At 45.1% G+C, this 17,792-nt stretch overlaps 1 protein-coding gene across 1 annotated transcript; it reads left to right on the forward strand.

Moving 5' to 3' along the window:
* Window positions 1-12,460: 12,460 nt before the first annotated feature.
* LOC126152056 (pyrokinin-1 receptor-like) lies at window positions 12,461-14,322 on the forward strand. The gene is made up of 2 exons (XM_049915982.1): window positions 12,461-14,193; window positions 14,242-14,322. Exons 1-2 carry the CDS (start codon window positions 13,219-13,221, stop codon window positions 14,320-14,322), a joined length of 1,056 nt encoding a protein of 351 aa, XP_049771939.1. The 5' UTR covers window positions 12,461-13,218.
* The last annotated feature ends 3,470 nt before the right edge of the window (window positions 14,323-17,792 follow it).

The raw sequence follows: 17,792 nt of genomic DNA on the forward strand, positions 1-17,792 counted from the left end.
ACGATAATTTGTTTACATCGGCGAAAAGTACATTGGTTTAGCTTAACGTCCATGAAATCGCAATTCAGAAACATACGGCCTTAGAAAAGCGCATGTACCTCATTTTCAAGGTTGACGTTAATGACAAATAGGTCTTTTCAAAGCCATACATTCTTATATTCGACATTTATTTGTTGTATCTGGTAATATTATGGTACTGGGAATACCTTTCTTTCCTTCTTTGAAGTAATATATCGGGAGATGCGATTAATAATCAAACAGGTATATATAAAGTACTGACAGTTACTGTCATCGTGATAGTACAGAAATATACGTAAAATATATTATTTTATAATCCTAACTCATAGTCTTTCCGTGAGCGTTCTCGGAATCAGTAGGATAACAATTACTTCTCACACCATGCGCAATACACGAACGAAATCTCCTCACTGACATCTGTTGGAGAAACTCTTCATGGAATACATTGCTCACGCTGCTGAAACCAGATCTATCGCATATCAATATGGATCTATACAAAGCTTATAAAATAATATGTTTAGAGACAGGCATTGACAGCTGGTTGTAGACCAATGCAAGAATATTGATGGAATTCACCCTATATTGGAATTCTCCCCTCTACTGTGACGTCGCATTGTATTTCAGTCATGCTATAAAATTCTTTAGCTACCTGAAGAAGTAAACGTCACACAGTTGACAAAGAGATATGGTACGTTTGGGTGGTATTACTCTCACGGTGCAGATCGGCTGAACATCATCTACTGAAGTCCTATCATAGCGTGTCATGTAGCATGTTAGATGTAACTGTCAGTACATTATATATACTTATTTGATTATTAATCACACCTTCCGAAAATTTACTTCATAAAAGTAAAGAAAAGTATTCTCATTTTCACAATATATCAGATTCACCTAAAAAAAATATCGAATGAAAAAAATCCACGACCAAGAATGGAAAAGGGACCAGCAATTTGGTACTCTAATATCTGGCTGCTCGATCGTAGACCTCGCTCTGCTACACGCATAGAATGACTGGTGCTCAAGCTAGAGTATGAAAACCAACGAACCTTAGTAACTCTAACTTTATGAACGTCCGGCATGCTGCAGGCGAAAAACAGGTCCGCAAATTGTTTTGTATCTGAAATAAATGGTGACTAGTTTCGGACATCTGTGTCCATTTGCAGCCTACCTGTATCGTAAGTGTGACAATACAGGCTATGTCCATCCTATATGATGTATTTACTGTTGCTGAGTCGGTCATAGTGCCACTCTGACCATCACTGCTGAGGCAGCTTTTGTACACAGGCTATCGCCTATATTGTCACACGATACGGATGGTCTGAACATGGTCACAGCTGTCAGAAACTAGTCACCATCAAGAAATAAAAAAATATTTCTCAGTGCAACTTATAACAGAGCTACAAGCATTTATTTCAGCTCTAATTTTATTAACTTTTGACCCCATATTTTATTTAATAAGACTGTTTCTTTTTAAACGATCTTTTGATGTATATTAAGAAGTATAGTTGCAGCTAACTCATGAATTTGAGAACGTCATGATTTACATAATACGAAACTGAAGTACGCACACTCAGTTTTCAGTATTTCTCTAAGAACCAAGACTGAACATTGGTAAGCAAGTTACGGCTATACGAGGGTATAAATGAGGGAAACGCTGTTGTTTCCACTTACGTCCGAGAAATTTTATTTTTTTCTCCCTAGTGTAGGACCTCTCCGTTTCATCTTTGGCTTACAGAACATTTAATAGTTTGCTGTTTCCGCCCTGAGCCGCGTTGGATTTGTTGTTGGTAGCAGACACGTTCAGTCTTTGAAAGGGTTCCTTCCCTTGGCTGGGATGTTCTAGCTCAGGTTGTGAGCAAACCTGAGCAGCTGAAAAGTGTTCTGATTCTCATGTTAAACACAGCTAGTAAATTCTGGAATGCCTTGCCATTTCCAAGACTTAGTTTTCAAGCTATATTATTCCGAAATTTCCAAACGACATTTAGAAATTGATAAATTTAAAAATACTTCTTTTGCATAGTGAGTGAGCGTTGGCACAATTTCACTGCTTTTGGATGTGCTGTTGCATTTGGTCCATACATCGCCAGAATTTTAAGGTGATCTGTGTACCGTTTTCGATGTTTTTCCCAGAAGAGACTCTGTGCCACATGTTTCAGTATTGGAGTAGTTTCAAGTTCCCCTAGCCATTTCACCTCCCACTATGAAGCACTTGTTATCCATACCGCAGGGACACTGCAGGAAACCCGGCACTAATACTCTCATGTGTCAATGTCCCACTCTTGTTGGGGAATGGTTCTGGTCTGCGACGAAATGTGTAGCTTAATCTTGAATTCCCCATATACCGAGTAATATGGAAAGCCATTTTTCCCTCGGTGCATACGCTCATGGAATACGACAGAAATCGACAGATATAGAGGTAAAAACGTAAGATGACTTCGAGAAAATGGCTGGGCAATGAAGCACTGCAGAAAGTATATTGGTGTAATGGGAACTGCAAGTTCTGCCATGTTTTTCAGACAACGGCGTTAAGCTCGATAAGCGTGAGTCGATAAGATAGAGGAGACAGAATGTATAGAAATCTCTGTACGTAATAAGGATGGTTGTGTATGTGATGGTAAAATATGGTCAAAGAGTCAAATGTCGCGGACGTAAGAAACAGGCATTCATAGCCAGTTACAGGTACCGCGAGCTTTCCTGAGAAACGCCTTGGAGGATAACATCGCTGTCATCAGTGACGGGAAGTAAAAGTGATCGTTCAAATTTTTTGTGGGGGTCAAGAGTGATGAGCGTTTATTCTTCTGTAGAACATGGAGACATGCCTTGTTGCAAACTGTAGTTAATCCTTAGTCTAATTTAGATTTTCATCTATTATTTTAAGCCCTAGACTCTTTTCTGAGGGAAAGATGTCTGTGCCCTTAAAAGATGCTAGGAATTCCCAGTATTTCAGGCTAATGAATATAGAATAACGAACTTGTACTGCATGGGTTTCGGATGGGTTGAGCTTCAACTTGCATTCTGTGCCCATTTCGATATGCACACAGGTCAGTACTGTTAATCTCGATGGCTGAACTAATGTTTACTGTTTTGCACTCATATACAGGGTGTTACAAAAAGGTACGGCCAAACTTTCAGGAAACATTCCTCACTCACAAAGAAAGAAAATATGTTATGTGGACATGTGTCCGGAAACGCTTAGTTTCCATGTTAGACCTCATTTTATTACTTCTCTTCAAATCACATTAATCATGGAATGGAAACACACAGCAAAAGAACGTACGAGCGTGACTTCAAACACTTTGTTACAGGACATGTTCAAAATGTCCTCCGTTAGCGAGGATACATGCATCCACCCTCCGTCGCATGGAATCCCTGACGCGCTGATGCAGCCCTGGAGAATGGCGTATTGTATCACAGCCGTCCACAATACGAGCACAAAGTGTCTCTACATTTGGTACTGGGGTTGCGTAGACAAGAGCTTTCAAATGCCCCCATAAATGAAGGTCAAGAGGGTTGAGGTCAGGAGAGCGTGGAGGCCATGGAATTGGTCTGCCTCTGCCAATCCATCGGTCACCGAATCTGTTGTTGCGAAGCGTACGAACACTTCGACTGAAATGTGCAGGAGCTCCATCGTGCATGAACCACATGTTGTGTCGTACTTGTAAAGGCACATGTTCTAGCAGCACAGGTAGAGTACCCCGTATGAAATCATGATAACGTGCCCCATTGAGCGTAGGTGGAGGAACATGGGGCCCAATCAAGACATCACCAACAATGCCTGCCCAAACGTTCGCAGTAAATCTGTGTTGATGACGTGATTGCACAATTGCGTGCGGATTCTCGTCAGCCCACACATGTTGATTGTGAAAATTTACAATTTGATCAGTACATACTGACGAAACTAAAATGAGCTCTAACATGGAAATTAAGCGTTTCCGGACACATGTCCACATAGCATCTCTTCTTTATCTGTGTGTGAGGAATGTTTTCTGAAAGTTTGGCCGTACCTTTTTGTAACACCCTGCATAACTGGAGGTCATCAACACAAATGTGGTGCCTGTTACGGGATAGCTTTTCGGAACGGTTACTTAGGATACGCAAATTCACGTAAACGGATAGTAGAGAGCCACCCTCCATCAGAATCAAAAATGGTTCAAATGACTCTGAGGAATATGGGACTTAACGGGTAAGGTCATCAGTCCCCTAGAATTTAGAACTACTTAAACCTAACTAACCTGAGGACATCACACACATCCATGCCCGAGGCAGGATTCGAACCTGCTATCGTAGCGGTCGCGCGGTTCCAGACTGTAGCGCCTAGAACCGCTCGGCCACCCCGGCCGGCTCCATCAGAATCATTAATTACAATTGGGTAAATGAATTTATGTTAAATTTGTGAATGATTGTTTCTGTAATAACTTAAAGCAGATTAGCATGCTGGTTGGAAATACGGGAATGTTTTGATATCACACTTTGCAACCTGGGCGCAGAGCTGATCGCAGGAACAATTAGGGACACGCTGTGTCCTTCTTAGAAGGCCGCAGTGAGGGTAGGCAGTCATTGCCACGGGCAGGCCACGCATGCAATTTTGTGACACCCCACAGCGCCGCCATGCACACGGAAAACAGATACGACCCCCTGTAGTGACCGCTCACACAAATGTTTTTACGAGGTTGAACGAGTAAGAATTTGCAGGGGAAAGGACTATTATCAACCGAAGAAGGAAAGCCGACTTTTCGGATAGACGCTGTAGGTTGCTATCTTGTAGGTGAAAAGAGAGCCCAAGGACACAACCGAGCACATCTCTTACAAGAAACAATGCTTAATGATGCAAGAAGTATGGACATTGGTATATCTAATTTTTTTTCCAGAGTGACAAGAAGCACAACAATGCTGGAGTGATGCTGCCTCATTGGCCAAGAAGAGACATTGGAATAGGTAGGAATGTCTTTTTTCAGAAGAGAATGGTAGGAAAGAAATCATTGGTTAACGACGTAAAATGTATCCCAAAGAAGGGGATGGTACATGGTTTGCAGTGCCTGGTTGCCTTGGAGACAAAAGGACTGGAACGAGGGGGTATTGATCATCATTCATAGCACCAAGAAGTTTTGAAATACATCAATTGAGCATACATCAACCAAATCAGTTAAAACAATAGGCTTTCTTCCACAATGATTATAAGGATTGACAATTCGGATCTCTAATATAGAATGATAATGTGTTTCAAGTCGGATCGCAAAACAATGCTTTGATTTAAAATAATTATTAAATTAAAATTAGTCAAAAAGTTAACACTTGAGTGAACAAGTAGTGTTCTTGACATTGCTTAAGGAAAATCACTGAAAACATTACAGGTCAAAACAAGTTATCGAGCTTACTAAAGCACATAGCAAGAACAGAAAAAATATATACATAAGTAAATTCTACTTGCAAGTAAGCCACTCAGTGACTAATAATATGTCCCGACGTCGCCCAGTCTTTTCGGGACGTCTTCCAGTCACACCCTATATACAAGCTCTGCCTCTCTAAAATATAAATACCAATCGATCACATACATGAATATTTACTAACATTGTAGGACCAGTTCCGAGGTTTAGTTAGCTTTAAATGACAAATTAAAGCCAATCGTTGACAAATTTTCTCAAGTTATAAACCTGAAAAAACAATTATTTCCGACCTAGTTAAATGACTCGAGGATATTTACAACGGCAAGTCCTCGATTCTAAACATTACGGGATCCCGCAATGACAGAAGTAACATAAAACTTGCATATGATAAAAGGCAAAAAAGAATGATAACTATTTGGAAATTTAATAACACATTAAACAAAGGCCATCTTAAAAATCGGCGCCACGTGCATCGAAAAGGTGAGGTAACGGTATTAATAATTAACTTAGGCCTCGGGTAGGAGCAGTTCGTTCACAATTATTACAGGTGAAAATTGTACTATAGGCCAGAAACCGTTATTAATAGGTATCAAAGCTTACGATCTTAAATAGCGACGTAAGTTCTGGATAGCCAACAAGAAAATCGTTCACTCAAAGGCTTAAACCATCTGTTAACTACATGGTACAAATTCGCATAAGATGGCTTGCGTGACAGCCAAACAGTTACAAAACTTGGCCTCTGGTACGAGCGCAAAAACTCACGTAACCACATGCAATCCGCAATTAAGATCAAACCATGTTTGTGAAACCGTTACCACAATACAATGAAGCGCCAAGGAAACTGGTATAGGCATGCGTATTAAAATACAGAGATATGTAAACAGGCAGAATACGGCGCTGCGGTCGGCCATGCCTATATAAGACAACAAGTGTCTGGCGGATTTGTTAGACCGGTTACTACTTCTAAAATGGCAGGTTATCAAAATTTAAGTGAATTTGAACGTGGCGTTATAGTCGACGCATGAGCGATGGAACACAGCATCCTCGAGGTAGCGATGAAGTGGGGATATTCGCGTACGACTGTAAAAGATTCCTGCAAGAACGGGATAAACGACGACTGAAGAGAACCGTTCAATTTGGTAGAAGTGCAGCACTTCCACAAACTGCTGCAGATTTCAGTGACGGGCCATCAAAAAGTGTCAGCCTGCGAACCATTCAACGAAGCATCATCGATATGGGCTTTCGGTGGCGAGGGCCAACTCGTGTAACGTTGATGTCTGCACGACATAAAGCTTTACGCGTCGCCTGGTCCTGTTAACACCAACATTGGACTGTTTACGACTGGAAACCTGTTGCCTTGTCGGACGAGTCTCGTTTCAGATTGTATCGAGCGGATGGACGTGCACGGATATGTAGAAAACCTAATGAATCCAAGGACCCTGCATGTCAGCAGGGGACTGATCAAGCTGGTGGAGGCTCCGTAACGGTGTGGAGTGAGTGCAGTTGGAGTGACGTGGGGCCCCTGATACGTCTAGAAATTACTGTGACAGGTGACACGCACGTAAGCAACCTGTCTGATCACCTGAATCCATTCGTGTCCACTGTGCAATCTGGGGAATTTCAACAGGACAATGCGACACTCCACACATCCAGGACTGCTACAGAGTGGCTCCAGGAACATTCTTCTGAGTTTAAACACTTCCGCTGGCCACCAAACTCCTCAGACATGAAAGTTATTGAGTTTATCTAGAATGCCTTGCAACGTGCTGTTCAGAAAAGATCTTCACCACCTCGGATTTATGGACAGCTCTGCAGGATTCATGGAGTACATTCACTCCAGCATTACTTCAGGAGTTAGTCGAGTCCATGTCACGTCATGTTGCGGCATTTCTGTGTGTTCTCGGGGCCCTACACGATATTAGGCAGGTGTACCAGTTTCTTTGACTCTTCAATGTTTAATTGCCAGCAGAATCTCACAAAGCTTAAGGTACACAGGAAACATCTCCTGAGATCAAAAATTAGGCCAAATACATAATCCACGTATCAAAGTTTCCTCTTTTTGACAAAAGGAAACTCTAGAATTAGCACTTTGTAAGTATGTACCTCAGAACCACTTCAAATGAGGAAGGATGTGCAGTTATTGCCATTCGACGGTTAGTGTTGTTATTCTCAAACTCCGTGTAATACGGAGTCAATAGTCTCAAAATTAAACAGTAGATAGGCTGTGGTGATGGTACCGCAAACACCCACTTGCGAAGAAATAGACTCTTGTGTCCAACTGTACCGTATCATCGGCTTAACGCAGAACATGAACAGTTACAAGGAGAAATGCTCTCGAAGTTTCTCACCCCACGCAATCCAGGAAGGTGAGACGCGACGAAGAAGTTTGCAGAAGACATACTTGCCCCCATTTGCTAGGAATTAAACTGCTTTCCAGAGCGACGTCACACGGAAGAATTCCGCAGACTAACGGCGGATATCTTCCTGCTGACCGAACGGCTAAAATTCACTCCTTTTATGTTGCCTTCCTTAACCGCCAACGAAGCACGCCCCGCAAACCCACGGACCCATAGAAGAGGCCCACTTGGCCACAACACATGATCTACTCGACCATTAGTGTCTTCGTTAAGCCACTTTGTCTTCCTCCTCAGCTACCAGCTTATTTCATGCGTTCCGTGGACTTAGAAAATTATCGAGCTGCATAGAGGACCACTGGCGCTGCCATTGCTTAATGTCACGGTATAGCCCGTAACCGACAGCCACAGTACGGTGGGACTGAGCCACTACATGGGAAATGTAGTGAATTTTGAGTCAATTTACAATTTTACAATCTCAGAACCTCGCTCTGAAGATCTGCCTTGTGAAATCATGAACAGTTTGCATCCAAAATCCACAACAGGTGTTAGAAATTATCTTCAATAACTCTACACATTATATCGAACAGTTCTTTGTATTACGTTCAGTAATTCTATTCTATGGTAACCAGTTTCGCGACAGTGACTTGGTACTTGCACGATTTATCCTAAATTTTCTCTGCAATCCTCGTATTACATTCATCAGATCTGCGTTCGCACAGGTTCTCATTATTAAAATATTTATTAAGAACTTGTCAGACGTTCCCATTATTTTGTATGAAGAATTCAGTATCCGTGACAGTATTTGAATATCATTTGCTTTAATTGTTAACTGTCTAATTGTTGAAATGCGAATAAAATTAAGTAATTGAAATACTTGTACGAATTAACATTTTATTGATTATCCCCGATAATTTATCTAACATTTGCAGTGGGACAAAAATGATGAGACACCCTTACGTACAGTGACAACGGTGTGCGATATTATACTGAACGCTAGGAGACGCCTGATACTTCCTGCCTCCATTATAACTTAATGGTGTCGTACACGACGCATTGTTGGTAAGAAGTCAGGTATGAGCGGAATAGTTGCACTACACTTGGGATGAAAGTCAGGCTGCTATATTTGGCAAGTGAAATGTCAAAGTCGACAGTGACAATGGTTTGGCTGGAGAAGCACATGTTAGTCGCCTCTTGTCCAACTATGGCAAGCTTCAGGTCGTTTGTCACCTTTACTAAGGCAGATGTTTAGCTACGATCTTTACGGAAACATGTATGATGTTCATGTAGTATATTGTTTGCAGCTAATTAGTTGGTCAGATGTCATGGACTACATATTCTAAGGCCCTGGTCAATGCAGGAAGAACTCAAATAGCGCGGTAATCAGAAGATGCTGTGGCAACGCTCTTTTTAGGAAGCCTCAGGGAAAAGACTTGGGGTTAAGGAGTGGCTCAAGATATCTGCTCTAGTGAGCAGTAGTGAGTCAGTAACAAGCTTCATCATTTGAACTTGACCGGTAGGTGATGATCTGATCTACATGATGGCTTTTTTGACGGTATTGCAAGTAACATGATTTAAAATTTTTTGTGGCTACAGTCGTCTGTCCCCATGACATAATCTACGAATCTCTGTTTAGTTTGTGGTTGTAGGTAATGGGACGTACCGGTTCAGTTCTTTGGACGGGACAGTAGGATCAGATGCATCTTTTACTTTACCTATAGGAAGACCACCCAAGTTTCTTTTCCATTGGAAATCTGGTCTGTTCCCGATTTCCACTGAGATGACATAAGTCACGGGACAGCCATATTCACGTACACAGATGGCTGTAGTCTCGCGTACACATTACTTTGGCGTAACTGTTATATGAACTCAGATGATTCATGTGATAAGGCTTCCGGAGTGATTATGATTGCACAACGAGAATTATCAGACTTAGAACGCGGAATGGTAGTTGCAGCTAGATGAATGGTATATTTCATTTCGGAAACTATTACGTAATTCACTATACTGAGATCGACAGTCAATAGTGTGCCGACCAGGTTTCAGGAATTACCTCTCCCCACGGACAACTTCATTTACCGATCCACAGCGGCGGCGTTTGCGTATGATTGTCAGTGCTAACAGACCACAGCACTGCGTGGAATAACCACCGAAATCAATGTGGGACGTACGACGAACGTATCCGTTAGGACAGTGCTGCAAAATTTGGCGTTAATGTGCCACGGCAGCAGACAACCGATGTGAGTGCCTTTGATAACAGCACTACATCGCATGCAGACCCTCTCCTAGACTCGTGACCATATTGCTTGGACCTTAGACGACTGTAAAACCGTGGTGGTGTCAGACAAGTCCCTATTTCAGAGCTGACGTCAGTCGTGTGGCGTAGATCACAGGGAGCCATGGACCCAAGTGGTCAGCGAGGCACTGTGAAAGCTCCTTAATGGTGTGGATTGTGTTTACAAGAAATGGGCAGGTTCCGGGTCCTATCCTCCAACTGTATCGATCAGTGACAGAAAATGGTTATATTCTGTTACTTACACACAATTTGCTCCAATTCATGTACTCCATGTTCCCAAGCAACGACGGATGACAATGCGGCATCTCATCGGACCGCAGCTGTGTACGATTGGTTTGAAGAAAATTCTGCACAATTCGAGCGAATGATTTGCCTACTCGTATCGCCCGACATGAATCCTATCGAATATTTATGGGATACAATCGAGAGATCAGTCGCGCACAAAATGCAGGACCGGCAACACTTTCGAAATTCTGGACGGCTGTAGACGCAGCGTGGATCAATATTTCTGCAAGGAAATTCCAATGACTTGTTGAGCCTATGCCGCGTTGATCTGATGCACTACGCCGCGCAAAGGTAAGTCGGACACGCTATTAGAAGGTATCCCATGACTTCTGTCGTCTCATTGTATAATGTCTTTACTCTTACTGCTGATTAATATTCTCATCACCACGTTTCTCCTACCGTAGTCGTATTTCGTATTGATTACTGTCCTCGATGGTGAGTGATCATCGGAGGTGAGAATATCATCTGGAGTGCCCCAGGGAAGTGTGGCAGGTCCGCTGCTGTTTTCTATCTACATAAATCATCTTTTGGATAGGGTGGATAGCAATGTGCGGCTGTTTGCTGATGATGCTGTGGTGTACGGGAAGGTGTCGTCGTTGAGTGACTGTAGGTGGATACGAGATGACTTGGACAGGATTTGTGATTGGTGTAAGAAATGGCAGCTAACTCTAAATATAGATAAATGTAAATTAATGCAGATGAATAGGAAAAAGAATCCCGTAATGTTTGAATACTCCATTAGTACTGTAGCGCTTGACACAGTCACGTCGATTAAATATTTGGGCGTAACATTGCAGAGCGATATGAAGTGGGACAACCATATAATGCCGGCTGGAGTGGCCGAGTGGTTCTAGGCGCTTCAGTCTGGAACAGCGAGACCGCTACGGTCGCACGTTCGAATCCTGCCTCGGGCATGGATGTGTGTGATGTCCTTAGGTTAGTTAGGTTTAATTAGTTCTAAGTTCTAGGGGACTAATGACATCAGAAGTTAAGTCCCATAGTGCTCAGAGCCATTTGAACCATTTTTGAACCAACCATATAATGGCAGTTGTGTGGAAGGTGGACAGTCGTCTTCGGTTCGTTGGTAGAATATTGGGAAGATGTGGTTCATCTGTGAAGGAGACCGCTTATAAAACACTAATACGACCTATTCTTGAGTACTGCTCGAGCGTTTGGGATCCCTATCAGGTCGGATTGAGGGAGGACATAGAAGCAATTCAGAGGCGGACTGCTAGATTTGTTACTGGTAGGTTTGATCTTCACGCGTGTGTTACGGAAATCCTTCAGGAACTCGGGTGGGAGTCTCTAGAGGAAAGGAAGCGTTCTTTTCGTGAATCGCTACTGAGTAAATTTAGAGAACCAGCATTTGAGGCTAACTGCAGTACAATTTTACTGCCGCCTTCTTACATTTGGCGGAAAGACCACAAAGATAAGGTAAGAGAGATTAGGGCTCGTACAGAAGCATATAGGCAGTCATATTTCCCTCGTTCTGTTTGGGAGTGGAACAGGGAGAGAAGATGCTAGTTTTGGTACGAGGTACCCTCCGCAGCGCAGCGTATGGTGGATTGCGGAGTATGTATGTAGATGTAGATGTAGAAGTAAAACCACAGTGACCAGCTGAAAAATTGTGAAAGACTACACCCAAATCAAACGACTGAAATATGATTTAAAAAAAACACACAATAAAACATGGGAGGTCAACACTACAGTGATCAACAACTGTCTACTAGACAGCTGTAGGACTTTCCTCTGCAGTTATGGTACGCTTGCAGATGTCAAACCATTAATTGCCGAGTGGGCGTGTATATGCAGCCGCATTACTCAAGAAGCGGTCATTAGTCACGGCTGTGATGACGACGCGGCGGCGACCGGCGACCTGCCCGCGGACGGAGCGTCCTCCGCTTGCGGTGGAGGCGGCGGACCCAGCGTCCTTGGCAGCGGCGAGTCGGCAGGCGCGGCCGCTCTTCGCGCCGGTCGCCGGCTACCGGCAGCGACACTTGCCGATCCGCGGAGGACAGGTACCAACGCGCAGGCGCGCGCCCGCCGGTGGGCGCTGGTGGGGGCAGGCGTCGCCGGAGGCAGAGGCTCGTCTTGTGGAGCGCGCCAGTTCGCGGCCGATTCGAGTCGCGAGTGGCTGCCGCAGCAGCAGTGGCAGCGGCGTAGTGGCGGCGAGACGGGCCGAGCGCGCAAAGTACAGTGGCGCGAGGGTAACAGGAGGTCTCCGCCGTGGGTGTCGTCGCTCTACACGGAGTGTAGATCCATGCGACGATGAGTCATTGTCAACTTTTGTAATAGACGTCAACTCGTATTCTAAATGAAATAAGTGTTAAGCTCACATTATCGTGATTTCCTATCGATCGGTGTCACAAAAACAGCCAGTAATTTAAAAACTACACTGTTTTCAGCTACGGTCGCAATGAGTGACAAGGTGACACCTAATATTTGGGTCCAAATGTATGTGATAAGCATCAAAAAATAAAAAAAAGTTGCTGCATCCGGTGACACTGAAATAAAGTTGGAAGTACTGTCAATAGGAGTGAATATTGCAGCAGGGTGAATTATTCGAAATGAACTAAACAAAGAGCTCTATTGCGAGATATGAACTGCGCACTCTGTGTCTTACGCGTGGTGATAGCTGCACCACTCTCGTCAACAAGTTACCCTCTAGTACCGAGTGGTGTGCCTTAAATAGTGGACTAGTGAGCAGTAAAAGTTATATTTTACTGTTGTTCGCAGTGCGAAAGAGGATGTCTGACAGGCTCGTAAGTGCAAAATGTTCTCCGCTCCACTGAAAAGTAGAGGAGGGAGTAGGGACGCAGAATCTATGCTGATAGGGCACAGGAGTGTATTAGTGTGAAAATAGGTAACTCTGCGGCTGGCTATGGGCGAATCGTTTAGCATAGAGGGCGTTGCTGCGACGGCAGCGACCGAGGGCATAATGCGGTTTTTGGTGGATCAGGACACGGTGCGGCCGGCGGTGGGGGCGGCAGAGGACGCGATCGACGCGGCTGACATTCTGTTGTTGTCGACGGCGCTGCCGGTGAACGCGTCGGATGACGGCGCCCCTGGAAAGGCGGGGGCATCCAACTCTACGGCTGCGTCGGCGGCCGCGGCGGCGCTGGAGGTGGTGGCCGTGCGGCACCCGCTGTACGTGGTGGTGCCCATGACGGTCCTCTACGCCATCATCTTCTTCACCGGCGTGCTGGGCAACATGACGACGTGCATCGTCATCTACCGCAACAAGCACATGCACACCACCACTAACTACTACCTGTTTAGCCTGGCCGTGTCCGACCTGCTGCTGCTCGTGTCCGGGCTGCCGCCCGAGGTGTACCAGGTGTGGAAGCACTACCCCTACATCTTCGGGCTGACCTTCTGCCGGCTGCGCGGCCTCGCCGCCGAGACGTCGTCGAACGCGACGGTGCTGACCATCACGGCGTTCACGGTGGAGCGGTACGTGGCCATCTGCCACCCGTTCCTGTCGCACACCATGTCGAAGCTGTCGCGCGCCGTCAAGCTGATCGTGGCCGTGTGGCTGCTGTCGCTGGCGTGCGCCGTGCCGCAGGCGCTGCACCTGCAGATCGTCGGGCCGGCCGGCATGACGCGCTGCATGTTCCGCGAGGAGACGGTGCACCACCTGTTCGAGATCTCGACGTTCCTCTTCTTCGTGGCGCCCATGACGCTCATCACCATACTGTACGCGCTCATCGGGCTGCGGCTGCGGCGCTCGAGCGCCATGAAGCGCGACGCCGGGACCTACGGCCACCGCAACGGCGCCGGCACGGGCCACCAGCACTACGGCTGCGTCGCGACGGCGGCGGACAAGGACGGCGCCCACTCGGCGTCGGCGTCCCTGGCGTCGACGGCCGGCAGTCAGGCGCAGCTGCAGCTGTCCGGCGTGCAGACGCCGCGCCACCACCACGCCGCCGGCAGGGCTAGCCATTCCTCGCAGTCGCGGCGCGTCCTCAAGATGCTCGGTGAGTAGTGACCTACTCTCTCAGCATGTATTACTATACCATCGTCAGGCAGCGACAAGACGCAGAGGGAACCTATTCTGTGGTACGGGGACACCATCAGAAGTAGCGTTCACCACGGCCGCCACATCACCATTAACCCCGGAACAGGCACGATCTACATCTACATGATGACTCTGGAATTCACATTTAAGTACTTGGCAGAGGGTTCATCGAACCACAATCATACTACCTCTCTACCATTCCACTCCCGAACAGCGCGCGGGAAAAACGAACACCTAAACCTTTGTGTTCGAACTCTCTCTTATTTTCATAATGAACGTGCGCTGATATGAAACTTCCTGGCAGATTAAAACTGTGTGCCGGACTGAGACTCGAACTCGGGACCTTTGCCTTTCGCGGGCGGGTAGAGCACTTGCGGGCGGGCGGGTAGAGCACTTGCCCGCGAAAGGCAAAGGTCCCGAGTTCGAGTCTCGGTCCGGCACACAGTTTTAATCTGCCAGGAAGTTTCTCTCTTATTTTATTTTGATGATCATTCCTAACTACGTAGGTTGGGCTCAACAAAATATTTTCGCATTCGGAAGAGATAGTTGGAGACTGAAATTTCGTAAATAGATCTCGCCGCGACGAAAAACGTCTTTGCTTTAATGACTTCCATCCCAATTCGCGTATCATATCTGCCACACTCTCTCCCCTATTACGTGATAATACAAAACGAGCTGCCCTTTTTGCACCCTTTCGATGTCCTCTGTCAATCCCACCTGGTAAGGATCCCACACCGCGCAGCAATATTCTAACACAGGACGAACGAGTGTAGTGCAAGCTGTCTCTTTACTGGACTTGTTGCATCTTATAAGTGTCCTGCCAATGAAACGCAACCTTCGGCTCGCCTTCCCCACAATATTATCTATGCGGGCTTTCCAACTGAAGTTGTTCGTAAATTTAACACCCAGGTACTTAGTTGAATTGACAGCCTTGAGAGTTGTACTATTTATCGAGTAATCGAATTCCAACGGATTTCTTTTGGAACTCATGTGGATCACCTCACACTTTTCGTTATTTAGCGTCAACTGCCACCTGCCACACCATACAGCAATCTTTTCTAAATCGCTTTGCAACTGATACTGGTCTTCGGATGACCTTACTAGACGGTAAATTACAGCATCAACTGCGATAAACCTAAGAGAACTACTCAGATTGTCACCCAGGTCATTTATATAGATCAGGAACAACAGAGGTCCCAGGACGCTTCCCTGCGGAACACCTGATATCACCTCAGTTTTACTCGATGATTTGCTGTCTATTACTACGAACTGCGACCATCCTGACAGGAAATCAAGAATGTAGTCGCACAACTGAGACGATACCCTATAGGCCCGCAGCTTGATTAGAAGTCGCTTGTCAGGAACGGTGTCAAAAGCTTTCCAGAAATCGAGAAATACGGAATCAACTTGAGATCCCCTGTTTATAGCGGCCATTACTTCGTGCTAATAAAGAGCTAGCTGCGTTGCACAAGAACGATGTTTTCTGAAACCATGCTGATTACGTATCAATAGATCGTTCCCTTCGTGGTGATTGATAATGTTTGAATACAGTATATGCTCCAAAACCCTACTGCAAACCGACGTCAATGATATAGGTCTGTAGTTCGATGGATTACTCCTACTACCCTTCTTAAACACTGGTGCGACCTGCGCAATTTTTTAATCTGTAGGTACAGATCTATTCGGTGAGCGAGCGGTTGTATATGATTGCTAAGTAGGGAGCTAATGTATCAGCGTAATCTGAAAGGAACCTAATCGGTATACAATCTGGACCTGAAGAATTGCCCGTATCAAGCGATTTGAGTTGCTTCGCAACCCCTAAGGTATCTACTTGTAAGAAATTTATGCTAGCAGTTGTTCGTGTTTCATAACAGGAGAGGGCATGGGGCGCACTTTGTACACAATCATAGAACACCTAGACGGATGTCATATTCCTTGACTTCCGGAAAGCGTTTGCCTCGGTGCCCCACTGCAGACTCCTAACTAAGGTACGAGCATATGGGATTTGTTCCCAAGTATGTGAGTGGCTCGAAGACTTCTTAAGTAATAGAACCCAGTACGTTGTCCTCGATGGTGAGTGTTCATCGGAGGTGATGGTATCATCTGCAGTGCCCAAGGGAAGTGTGGTAGGTCCGCTGTTGTTTTCTATCTACATACATGATCTTTTGGATAGGGTGGATAGCAATGTGCGGCTGTTTGCTGATGATGCTGTGGTGTACGGGAAGGTGTCGTCGTTGAGTAACTGTAGGAGGATAAAAGATGACTTGGACAGGATTGTGATTGGTGTAAAGAATGGCAGCTAATTCTAAATATAGATAAATGCAAATTAATGCAGATGAATAGGAAAAAGGATCCCGTAATGTATGAAGATTAGTAGTGTAGCGCTTGACACAGTCACGTGGATTAAATATTTGGGCGTAACATTGCAGAGCGATATGACGTGGGACAAGTGTGTAATGGCAGTTGTGGGGAAGGCGGATAGTCGTCTTCCGTTCATTGGTAGAATTTTGGGAAGATGTGGTTCATCTGTAAACGAGACCGTTATAAAACACTAATACGACCTATTCTTGAGTTCTGTTCGAGCGTCTGGGATCCCTATCTGGTCGGATTGAGGGGGGACATAGAAGCAATTCAGAGGCGGGCTGCTAGATTTGTTAGTGGTAGGTTTGATCTTCACGCGAGTGTTACGGAAATGCTTCAGGAACTCGGGTGGGAGTCTCTAGAGGAAAGGAAGCGTTCTTTTCGTGAATCGCTACTGAGGAAATTTAGAGAACCAGCATTTGAGGCTGACTGCAGTACAATTTTACTGCTGCCAACTTACATTTGGCGGAAAGACCACAAGGATAAGAGACATTAGGGCTCGTACAGAAGCATATAGGCAGTCATTTTTCCCTCGTTCTGTTTGGGAGTGGAACACGGAGAGAAGATGCTAGTTGTGGTACGAGGTACCCTCCGCCACGCACCATATGGTGGATTGCGGAGTATGTATGTAGATGTAGATGTAGATATTGTCAAGGTAAACGTGTATGACCAAAAATCACAGTTTAATCTTAGTTTGATTCAGCTATGATAAAATAAACTACTTTCACAAGCTGCGAAATCGTCGCGAAAAAACACATTGACCCGCATATGTTACAAGTTTCCATTCATTTACGTCTGTGGTCACAATCTTTTTGTTTAATAGATTACCGGTTTCGGTCTTTAATGACCATCATCAGATCTGTTTCATAAAAAAAGTCCTAATGTACTGCAGCCGCAGTGGCATCGTCAAATGTAAAATGCGGAATCAGCACCAGCATGTGATTTGATTTATATGTATTTGACGATACTGGTGCTGATTCCGCATTTAACATTTGACGATGCCACTGTGGCTGCAGCACATTAGGACTTTGTTTTTATGAATCAGATCTGATGATGGTAATTAAAGACCGAAACCG

This window comes from Schistocerca cancellata, chromosome 2 (genome assembly GCF_023864275.1).
Source record: "Schistocerca cancellata isolate TAMUIC-IGC-003103 chromosome 2, iqSchCanc2.1, whole genome shotgun sequence".
NCBI lineage: Eukaryota > Metazoa > Arthropoda > Insecta > Orthoptera > Acrididae > Schistocerca > Schistocerca cancellata.

What these genes read in the sequence shown, in the direction of transcription:
- LOC126152056 (XM_049915982.1), top strand. Translation starts at nt 13,219, where the DNA reads ATGGGCGAATCGTTTAGCATAGAGGGCGTTGCTGCGACGGCAGCGACC. An exon ending in ACTCGGCGTCGGCGTCCCTG is followed by an intron (nt 14,194 to 14,241) that starts GCGTCGACGGCC and finishes TCCGGCGTGCAG; the next exon opens with ACGCCGCGCCACCACCACGC.